Here is a 12,204-nt window from a genome sequence, read left to right as displayed (position 1 = left end):
TAATTGCCGGTTGCTTGTATCCAAAACAAGATAGAGTGTAAATGCCGGTTGCTTGTATCGAAAACAAGATAGAGTATAATTGCCGGTTGCTTGTATCCAAAACAAGATAGAGTAAAAATGCCGATTGCTTGTATCCAAGACGGACGTTTGCGCGGCGCCTAAAAATGACAAGAAATGACAGTTTTTCCAGCCACATCACCACGGTCATCGCGGCTCCGTCCCATCAGGCGGTCGGTGAAATATTTTGACCAATTTAAAAAAAATAACTAAACGTGTTCCATGTTTGGACACAAACAGAGAATTGGTTAAGATATTGCATCGTCCGCTTAATCGGGAATGTCTACGAAGCGCCTCGCCTGTTTGTGTCTGCTGCCTTGTGCTTCGCCTGTTTTGTGTTTGGTTTTGTGCCTGCCATTCTGTATCTAATTTGTTTTGTCTATTATTTCCACACTTCAGAGTAGAAAGGGCGAAAGGCCAATGATTTAAATAATCTCAGTACAGATTACTAAAAAAACTGACCTCCAAAGTTCTTGGAATTACATCTATTTGCCAAAGTTTAATTGATACTATATAAAGTGCGGAAACCGGATTCACCTCTAAGGGTGGCAAACTAGAGTGGAGGTGGAGACCGGTTTTTTTTAATAAAAAACTTGTTATTACCTATAAGCATTTTAAATTCTTCTTGTCACATCGATAGCATACACTTTAAAGTTTGCCATAATGGTGAAAGGTTATGCCAATCGGCATAAAGTGCCTACTTGCGGATTCTTGTCCAGGGTACGCCTAATGTACAGGAAATAAATGTGTCCTTTAGTGCATTCATTCAAAAATTCATCAATGTATATATAAATAGATGATGCTAACAACTTAAACAATAGACTTTTTATGGTGTTGACTCGTAGCATAATCCCCGAAATGCTGGAGGACCACATCCTTCTTTAGTTAGCGAGTCCTTTGGACTTAGCTGGTAGATAGCTAGGCTGTACTACCAACTTTCCCCCCTTCCACCAACTAGGGAACGCCCCTCTACACCATGAGGCCCGGCGTGAGGGCCCGGTGATTCTAACAATGTGAATCACAACGTTTGTAAATTTTTATTCTTTCTTCGTCTTGTAAGCTTGCATGAAACACACTGACGGCGGGTGTAATTCCGTGTATTTATATGGACGACAACACGCCGCGAGCGGGTGCGGGACCCGACTTGCGCCAGTCCGTGTATCTCATGCTTTATTTACCCTTTGGTCTGTACTCCCTTTCTGCTCCAAAGTGTCGATTCATTTGCACTATTGTTTTGAAAAGTATTATATTAAGTGTAAATTCGATGTGAGCTTCAGTAATGCGTATCGTTCTTCCTCACTAAAGTTATCTTGCATTTTTCTCGTAAGTTAGTACGACTCACGATATTATTTAGTTTCAAAAGCGAACATTTTCCATTAATCGTCGTATGCCTGCTTTTTATACGCGAATATAACTTATTGAAAGAACGAGATTGATACAAGCTACAACTCAAGATGTCCAAAGCTAAACCGAAAATTTAGTCATGGTCATATTTAAAGGAATGCTAATAAGGGTTGCATTACGACAACAACGTTGATATTATGAGCCACTGGCCACATATAGCAGAACTTTTAATCGAAATCAGAAAGCGATTTGAAGTCGTTCTTTTTTCAAATTTAACGGTCCGGTATAACTGAGCATCCCTTTAAATATGACCATGACTAAATTTTCGATTTAGCACTTGACATCTTGAGTTGTATTTAGCTCGTATCAATCTCATTCTATCAGTAACTATATTCATATAATATAAGTAAGGTAGACATACGATGGTTATTGGAGAATTTTCGCTTTTGAAAACTAAGCAATTTGCGTCTGTAACAGTTACGACAACAATGTCAGATATGACAGCGATAAGGACGATTATGTTTTATGAAACATGTTAAGAAATTAATTATATATAATAACTGCCTCTGTGGCCGAACGGTTACCATGCCGGACTATCCCGCAGAGGTCCCAGGTTCGATCCCGGGCCGGGAGAAATATTTGTATGGCTTATATTTATTTCTCTCGTGAGTTTGGGTGTAATTTGTGGTTGTCTATTTACACACACCCATGGCACCCGCGATACAGGATACCCTAGTGCGGGGCCATGTTAAGTGTGTACGTTATTATTTATTACTTAATTTATAAAGCGCTTTTCGATATCCGTTTATGTGTCATTGTACATGTGGTACTAATTTGTGTACTAATTTTTTAAATTATTATTATTTTTAGGAATTTTTAAGCTAACCTAGTACCTAATCATCCCTAAACTACGACAAGACGTACATTTAATTTAGACGGGAAATCTGTCGTCATTTATTTTATGATATCACGCCCTTGACATAACAATGCCACAACTGCAAAATGATAATTTTTCAGAAGAAATCTGTAAATTTTCTACGAACGAAATTAGTCCTATCTATGCTTGAGTCTATACTACCTGAAATGGCTTTGGTTGATTGAAAGTGGTGGATCAATCATCTTGGAAAAAATATATAGTAAATTGACGACACACTGATTACTATATGGTGGAAAACACGATTCCTCAAAATTTTTACCTCGAAATTTTACAAGAAAACCGCAGTATTCAAAAGGTACTTTACGTATGTACCAATGATTTTTTAATATACTTTTTTCAAAAGGCTGTAATTTCGTTTGTAAAAAAATAAATTCTCAAATAAAGCCAGTGTCCCTGCTGCTCGACCCAACCAAAATTAACCGGGAAAAATATGAATTCGGGCTGACGTAGTATTGTCTCTTAAATAGGAGAGTTATACAATTTTATGAAAACATATAGTTGGTATTATTTTTATTACTTTCATGTGATAAAAACACTTGACGTATGATCGTATGTGGCTTTATTGTATCAAGAGGTTCACTCAGGGTGATCATACAACTAGGTGCACGACTTGCTCGTCCCGTCTCTTGATATCATAAAAAAGTGGCATTTTATTTATTTTTCAATTAAACCACTTTACTATTGAGTGTTGTAGTGTATGTGAATGTTTTGTTTTTATTTGTTTATATGTTTTGTATATACCACATATCGTAATTGGTTATCCGGTCTGTGGTGTACACTATTAAGCGTAAAACAGAGAGCGGGTGCGAATCGGGTGCGAGTCGGGTTGGGACCGTAATTCCGTGTATTTATATGGACGACAACACACCGAGGGCGGGCGCGAGATGGGCGCACGTGTTAAGTGTAAGAAACTTCTCTGCTCCGTAACTCTGTAACTTCTATATATTACATATTTTAAGTTAGAATCGGTTATCAATATTCTATCAATAGTCCAAAATGACATTTTCCAGACATAACGAACGCTCGAATTTTCATAACCTCGAAAGTAATTTTGAGAGGAAAGTGTTTTTTCTTTTAAACCTAACTTAACCTAACTTAGCCGCTCACGCGATGCGCTCCTCCTACCGCAAAATGGCGGCTATTTGGTTTCGCAAATTAGAGAAGCATTCAGTTTAAATACAAGTTTTTATAAATAAAAATTATTATTCTGCATTGCTAAATAAATACCCTCCGTACTACCAACAAAAACATCTCAAATAAAATGCAGTAATACACCGCAAATACTGCACTTAAAAAGCACTAATGAAATTTTTGGTGTACTTGGGTAAATATGATAGTATTCCGTTTGAGTGGTTCTAACGTTTACCATGAAATTACTCCTTAAAGTATCGTTTACAAACATTTATATTCAGGGTAAACTTAAAAAATGCTACTTACGGTATGTTTTCAATAAATAAACACCGAAATCACCAGTCCAAGCAATAACACACACGATTGTCGTGACGTACTTTTGAAGTTGTTTATTTTTTTTATATGACAGACCCAAGCATTAAAAACTTTATGGTTTGCTAGAGTAGTTACCGAAATAGCAATTAATATTAGTTATTTTACCTGTTATAACTTTGATATCCGATAAATCGGCATAAAATCATCACCGGCACCTCTAGGTGTGGTATGCGTCTACGGCTGCATGTATCGCGTGAGCGGCTAACCGAACCTACTTGTGTCTTTCCGATAAATATCCAACATATCCTGAAAAACAACGGTTTCGTTATAATTCGGTTTTCGGTGTAGTGAAAATTCGAACAAACGTTATTTCCGAATAAAAAATCGATTTTGTGATAAGTTACCGTTAGAATAGGTTGATTGTAATTTTGAATTCCATGTAGTTAGGTTGACATAAGAAATAAAGTATTTTATTTATATCAGTCACTTAATTCACACGCTCGTGCTCTGTGTGTTCCCGACCCGACCCGCGCCCGACTCGCATACGCTCTCTGTGTGTTACGCGCTTTAACATTTAACGCCCTGGGTGTTATAAAAAAAATGGTTTTCTAACTAAATCGTACCGTAATTGTACTGTCAAATATATAATACTCGAACAAATCAAAATACAATGTTAAGTGTGAAGCCTCATTCGCATCACGCCTCTTTTAATTTGCTCGAGTAAAAGTTATACAGGAATCATATCAATCGTCCATAGAGTCAAACTACAAAATTTCGTAATCATGAAGCAGTTTATAAGCAACAGTCACGCGAACAATAGGCCAGGTGCGATAAAACGAAATCATTCAATTATCATCAGAGGAATATTAGTTTTGATCAAAAATGCACTTTATACTAATGAAATATGATGCGTTGTTAAATGCGTTTAAAGTCAATGTTAATGCGCCTGCTCTTACCGGAGTGTTTCTTAGCGTGACGTAGTTTTTTACGCCACGTTTTTGACTTTCGTATATTATGCTTTAAGAGGGAGCAGAGGAAAAATTCCTAATCTTCGATTTGATTTTAGAGGGGTATATCCACTTTAAAGTTAAAAATAAAATATTGTATGAGTAACTACACGATATATTCAAGCATAGACATTAATCAGAAACATAAAACAATAAAGTTTCCTCGATAGATAAAAATCACGAAATGACCTCTAATTTTCACATTTTTTCGATTCATCCTCGAAATGCTACAGGTTATTAGGACAAAAATTAGATAATTAATTATATTTATGCATGATCGAGAACTGTCACTACGGATTTTTTTTAATCCCTTTAGTTTTAGGGTTATTCCGCTAAAACGAATTTGGTACTTTTAATGCGCAAAATTCAACATCTCCTGTCGCATGTCACGCGAACTTCAGGCATATATTTGTTTCACAAATTTGGGCGGAGCCAACGTCAACACTTTTTTGGTATGCTCTCTCTTAACACATTCTTCACCGGCTAAAATTTCCAAAAATGTTCGTATATTGACATTCATTGGTGTATAAGTTTTTTGCGATATTACATTATTTGGATCTATTTTGTGATTTCTTTTAGTGTCGGGCATTTTAACCCGGCGTGGCCTAAACGGAATGATTATCCGGTCACAACGTCGGGTAGAATAACACATAATGTTCGATCAATGTTGACCTAAAACTGGCGTATTTTAGATTGACTTTTCACATTGACCATTTCTTTGCTTACGTTGTAACCATTGACTTACAAATAAATGGACGACGGGTGTAATGCAAAAACCACGAAAAAAATGTCCCAAGTCAACCTATTTAAACGTATTGACATGTAAAGGAATATGAAAAGGCTAAAACGTTGAATTTAAATTGTAATGTCATCGCAGTACTGTCTAATTTTGCTTGCTTCGCTGTCAGTCGAACAAACGAAGACTAAAGCGTGAATGACGCTCTGTATACGTTTTTAACGCCCTATAAGTTCGGACACTTTTTACCGCGGACCCGACGTCCATATAATTGTAAGTCAATGGTTGTAACTTTTAAATTAAATTTGGAATTAAAGTTTTTTTTTTATTTGAAATATAAATCTGCACTCCACTAACAGCTACGCATAGCTTTATCATATTATTGAACACAGCTAAAAAAAAACTTAATTTAACGAATACAAATACATTATAATTGGAGGTAACTACAATTAATAAATTATAACTTAAGTAATCAATTCAAATTAACGAAACGAAAGTAACGATCTCAAAATTACTACTGCATTATCTTACGATTGCAAGATTTTAAAAATGCGCGATAACTTCGAAAATATATGTCTAAACTCCAGTCCTTGTTAATTTCATTATAGACTCGAATGAAACATTCTCTGTGACGTTTACTTCCAATCCCAGCCCATTTTGCATTAACTATTTTATATATGGTGACAAGATCATTAACGACACGCCGTGACTGCAGCGTACAGAGACTAAATTGCTTCGCCCTATCCTCATATTACGTTTTTTTTTTCCTTTAAGTCTAGAAAAGTATGCCATGAAAAATCCTAAAAACTAACTAGCAACAGAATTTCCGAAGTATGACGGTCCGAAATATCACAAGGATAATTTTATCTCTAGGTGTACAAACGATATTCATATATTCTCGGATTCGAGTAGGACGCTAAATATTACGGGTGTATTACGTGGCTAATAAAGTTTAGAAGTCTTTTTGAAACTTTGTAATATAATAACTCTCCTATAGAAGCATAAAAAAGTTATCCACCAAAAACGCATCAGGGATGTTCGCCGACGCGCGCGTGGACGGCATGGACGCCACTGTGCGCAAGAGGTGTGCGTCTCTGGTGCGCCGCGTGCGGGCCAGCCCCAACTCCGCTCTCCGTGTCATAGGGGACAGGGATGACTGCCCCTATATTAGGCATTGCTGCGGGTTACATGCTCCCAAGCATGTAATCAGATTTTAATTTAAGTTCAATTTTAATTTTAATTTTATTTCAATATTAATTTTATTTCAATTTTAATTTATTTTCAATTTTAATTTAACTTCAATTTTCATTTAAATTCAATTTTAATTTCATTTTAATTTAAATTCAATTTTAATTTTTAATTTTAAGTTTTACTAACTTTAGATTAAGTTCACATGTATGTACTAACAAGTGAGTCTATTGTTACTCGAAATAAAAAGTTATTATTATTATTATTATTATTTCGTTCGTAGAATCTTTAAACCTCTCCTGAAATGTTGTCATTTTGAAGATGCCATGGGCGCGATTTAAGAGTCAATACAACCTCAAATGGCTTTGATTGATTCTGCATAATAGTGAAAATGTTGAATCAACTTTGGAAAAAATGTATAGTATAAAGGAGGAGGTACACTGGTTAGTATAGGGCGTGAAAACATGATTTCTGAAAATTTTGACGGTAGAAAAAAAACACAAACTTACTTCGAAATTTTACAAGAAAACCCTGTATTCAAGAGGTACTTTGAATATATTTTTTTAATAGAATAGAATAGAATAGAATCGTTTATTTCATATTATCAATGTCACAATATTACAATTGGAAATACAATGTCAAGGGATAACTATGATCGTCAGTAATAAAATTATAATAATAATAATGAATATAAAATAAAGTAGTATAACTACTGCTTGTCGAATAAAATAAAATTAAAATTGTTTCAAAAGAAACTCATCGACACTGTACAATTCAATATCCAATAAAAGGATTTTTAGTCGGGTACAAAACGTTTCATCGTTTCTAGCACTTTTCAGGTCTGTGGGTAGATGTTCGTAGAATCGGGGACCTATTACCCGCGGATTTCTAGTTGCAAGTTCGGTACGGTGGGCAATGGATTTTAGTGTTCCCGCGTTTCGTAACGCTCGGCCTCCGCCCGTACGGCGCTCATAAGTAGCCAAGTTTTGACGCGCATATACATATATATATAATATAATACATTTGCATGTTATTTCAATTTTTATATTACCATGTTGCAGTGAAGAAGCCATACTATCATATCGAGTTCTTAAGTTTTCGCGATTGCTATGCAATTGAACTACATTTTCCGGTTCTAAAATTGTGAATATTCGTTTTTCAAACCAACCAATATTTCGAGCTCTTTCCACGGTCACAGTTGACCGTAATTTAATTTTCATCACACTTGATCGTAAACAGTGTTATGACATGCAGGCAAAGTCAACCGTAATGCCCTATATTATGCCCATTGGCTTTTTCATTACATGGCCTTATGGATTTTTACGTCAAAATTAAGCAAAAAGTTTTTATACTCGAAAAACAAAAAACTAAACATGTGCAATTTAACTATGTTTTACTAAATTTATTTTGTGAATTCAAATTCTGCAGTATTTTTAGGATTTTGAAATTATTTATTCTATATCTAATACAATAGTTATATTGTCTGTGGAAGAATAACTGTCAATCTGTATATAAATAAAGAAATTAAAAAACCTTCCATTTGCAAAATCCGTAAATTAACTTGCGTATAACTGCACAATTTTATTTTATATTTCACGCTAAATAAAACTTCAAAAGATATTTTTAAACGAATAACATAATTCGGATTCTATTTTTTAAAACTTTCACTCTTTGAAATTTTACGGAAAATTACCCAACAGTACCTACTTTCACGATCTATCGATAGAACTGTCAAGAAACTAAAACTACATGACTATTTAAAATGTTATGAAAACTGGCAGTCCATAACATATTATTTATTATCCTGGCACTGGCGTGCAGTTTTTGTAGAGCGCTTGAATAGAACCACGGACTGGTTTGCGATTTTCGAAGAAAAATTCGAATTAAAACCATTGACTTACAAATAAATGGACGACGGGTCTAATACAAAAACCACGAAAAAAATGTCCCAAGTCAACCTATTTAAACGTAGTGACATGTAAAGGAATATGAAAAAGCTAAAACGTTGAATTTAAATTGTAATGTCATCGCAGTACTGTCTAATTTTGCTTGCTTCGCTGTCAGTCGAACAAACGAAGACTAAAGCGTGAATGACGCTCTGTATACGATTTTAACGCCCTATAAGTTCGGACACTTTTTAGCGCGGACCCGACGTCCATATAATTGTAAGTCAATGATTAAAACACATCAGTTTTCCGTAGTTAATATGTAACATCATTCTTGTTTATCTAAACATTCATTCTTATAAGAACTTGAAGCAGAAAGTGTTGTCACAAGTCAGCGAAATTCTTGGCAACCTTGAAGTTCTTAAACTTCCTACTTCCCCCAGGTCCGCGAACGAGAAAGCCGAAGAAGCCGCCTGGGGAGACCAGCGGACCTACAGACGAGAAACGACCGAGGACTGCCTTCTCTGGACCTCAATTGGCTAGACTAAAGGTATTAATAACTCTATCGTCCTACAAATTATCTTTCCTTGAAAAATAAAGAAAAGCACTCATGTGATTAAATATAACATCGTCATCTTATTTTAGAGCCAGGTTCTTGTCTGTCTTGTCTAACCTCCTTCACTCCTCAAAGTTCTTGACCTCCATATAGCTGCTCGCTTTGATCTTCTATTTTATTTTGTTCACAAGACTCCATTTGTTAGATGGCAAACCAGAATAAGTGCCTAGGCGTGACTTGTGCTCATGTCCCTTGTTCCCAGACTTTAGGAAGTACTTGGGATATTAGATAGGTGTGTGTGTGTGTGTGGTTGCGTGGCTGCGTCCACGACTTGAGGACTCACAAATTCTGTATTCCATTGTATTCAAACAATTTCTTTCTTCCTTAACCCTTTTCGAAATTTCTTCATTTGATATCTTCTCATAATGTATCATCGCGGGAAAAGTATTGAAGACCCTACTCCCAGTGGGCACGGATATTTGGTTTCTTTTTCAATAAAGGTTGAGTAATGCCCTATTAAGTCGATGTTAAAAGATGTTAATTTTATTGCTAGTTTATGTCTAATTCTTATTTATTTCAATATAAACGTTACTATTTATATTCTTTTTTGTATGCCGCTAAATGTCGCCGGTCTTTGTACATTTAAATAATACAAACAGTTTGTCTATGACAGAAAGAATAGCTTCATCACACTTCCACATAAAATCAATCATGCAAGTGCCGAATGCGACTGAGGAATAATTTCTTTACCTCATTTTTGTGTTTATTACTGACAATATGATATGCAGTAGTGTACAGAAAAATCTTGAGACCGACGATCTGAGAGAAAGACGCTGGTATGGGGGGTCTCTAATACGTTCATGCGACATCATTTTATGTCTTGTTACTTATTATAAGCGAGGTATGTTATAAATAAAAAAAATATTTAAAAAAGTTAAAACATTTGTCTTTTTCCACAGCACGAATTCGCCGAAAACCGTTACCTGACAGAGCGGCGCCGGCAAGCGCTGGCCGCAGAACTGGGGCTGGCAGAAGCCCAGATTAAGATCTGGTTCCAAAACAAACGCGCCAAGATAAAGAAGGCTTCTGGACAACGGAATCCATTGGCCTTGCAGCTGATGGCCCAAGGTCTTTATAACCATAGTACTGTGCCACTCACTAAGGAGGAGGAAGAGCTGGAGATGAAGGCCAGGGAGAGAGAGCAGCAACTAAGGCAGCAAAACTAGAGTCTTGTATATTATTGTAAATACTTTCGTGTTAATTTATCTATTGTAAAAGGATATGCCGCAAACTAGACTGAACCCTCGATGCAATGCTATGATTATTAGGACTTACCATACACCGTCTGTTTCCTAACTCAAAGTTCAAATAAATATATTGTTTTTTTTTACAATAATTCCATTAATTGCCATAATTATTAAATACAAAGATCGAACACGAAGAAAAATTCTATAAACCCGACGACGATTCTGACCCCATTAACTGGAAAGTTACCGGCAGAGTGAGAAGGTTCACAAAGTCTCTCATAGATGTCGCTCACGGTCGAAAGCCGAAAACTCAATGCAAATATCTGTAACAGACACTTTTAACATTTTCGTTATGGTTAGCTGAGCTGGAAGAGCGATGTGGACGGAATCCCGTGATCGCAGGTGCGACTTTTGTCGGGTTTTTCTTTGTACCTACAACTAAATTAAACTTGAAATCAACATATCGAAAGCGATCTTGTCGTATCTCGAAAAATAGGACTTTAAACCAGGGCCGAAAAACTATTACAAAAAATTAAAGTAAAGAGTAAAGAGTCAATTTTTAGGGATGATGTATATAATCATACTTTAAAATTGACTTTCTACTAATTCAAATTAAAGAGAAATAGGAAATGAAACTATTTTTCCGGATTTAAATCGCGTATATTTGTTTTTTCGAACAAACCGACATTTCGTGCCCTTTACAGGTCCCATGGTCACGGTTGACTGCACGGTCATGGGACCTGTAAAGGGCCCGAAACGTCGGTTTGTTTGAAAAAACAAATATACGCGATTCAAATCCGGAAAAATAGTTTCATTTCCTATGTGTAACAATCGCAAAAACCTAGTTTTTCGGTCCTGGTTTAAAGTCCTATTTTTCAAGATACGACAAGTTCGCTTTCCGGCGTCGATATTGATTAGACTCTACTATTTATTCGTGGGACAGATTCCTCTGAGAAGAATGAGTGTGCGATGGAATTGCATGGTTTAATTCCGCCTTCTTCTTTTCATCATGAGGGGACTAGACGTAGGCTTTAGTTTCACCCCTACGTTGTGAATATTCCAAGAATTCGCACGAAATGTTTCCATTCCACATTTATATGGCGAACAGCTATGAAGTGCAAACTTGTACACTAAACGGTATAACTTGGGCCTTTTCAAGGCGTTGGTACATGCTCCATTATCGACTTATTAAAAAAAAATAAAGATGCTAATCGTGGGTATGTGTAAATAGATATTTTACAATGTTTACTTCGAATATCATAGAACTAAACAAGTCAAGAAATTTTGTCACCCAAATTCGCACAAGCTGTAAACTCGTAAATAACGGAATTATATATCGTTTTTTTAGAATTCGAAAACTGGAAACAAAGAAGCAGCGATAGTAATTAGAATAAAGGAATAAAAAACATCGTGAGAAGTTATGATAAATAATCCGGAAAAATAGTCTCATTTCCTATGTGTAACACTCAAGAACTCGATATTATAAATATTATTTATCATAACTTCTCACGATGTTTTTTATTCCTTTATTCTAACGAAAGCTGTAAACTTATATTATAAATATTAAATGGCAGTTTTCTACTTTTACAAACGTAATCCATCTCAAAGACTTGCACTATAAAAAACCTAAAGAGAAACAGATGTTCCAAACATTGAAAGAAATCGTTTTATAATCCCTCCCTCTATCCGTCGTCCTGCTTCCTATAAATGCCTATTGTCCCTATACTCTCACCCAAAAATGTACCATATTCTGTTTAAATTCATATATATAAATAATAAACATTAAACAGTAAATATTGT

The 12,204-nt window shown here is 35.5% G+C and overlaps 1 protein-coding gene across 2 annotated transcripts in view; it reads left to right on the top strand.

Annotated features, from left to right (window-relative positions):
• LOC113232676 (homeobox protein invected-like) overlaps positions 1–10,666 on the top strand; it is a 123,374-nt gene extending 112,708 nt beyond the window's left edge. For both annotated transcript variants that reach the window (XM_026467445.1, XM_026467444.1), the window contains exons 4-5: positions 9,045–9,151; positions 10,117–10,666. In XM_026467445.1, the coding sequence (XP_026323230.1) occupies positions 9,045–9,151; positions 10,117–10,383 (374 nt within the window). In that variant the 3' untranslated portion in view covers positions 10,384–10,666. The remainder of the gene's footprint in view (positions 1–9,044; positions 9,152–10,116) is intronic.
• Positions 10,667–12,204: the final 1,538 nt, after the last annotated feature.

This window comes from Hyposmocoma kahamanoa, unplaced genomic scaffold (assembly GCF_003589595.1).
Source record: "Hyposmocoma kahamanoa isolate Upper Pololo Valley unplaced genomic scaffold, ASM358959v1 77, whole genome shotgun sequence".
In the NCBI taxonomy this organism is placed as follows: Eukaryota; Metazoa; Arthropoda; class Insecta; order Lepidoptera; family Cosmopterigidae; genus Hyposmocoma; species Hyposmocoma kahamanoa.
This window is presented reverse-complemented; position numbering and strand designations above follow the sequence as displayed.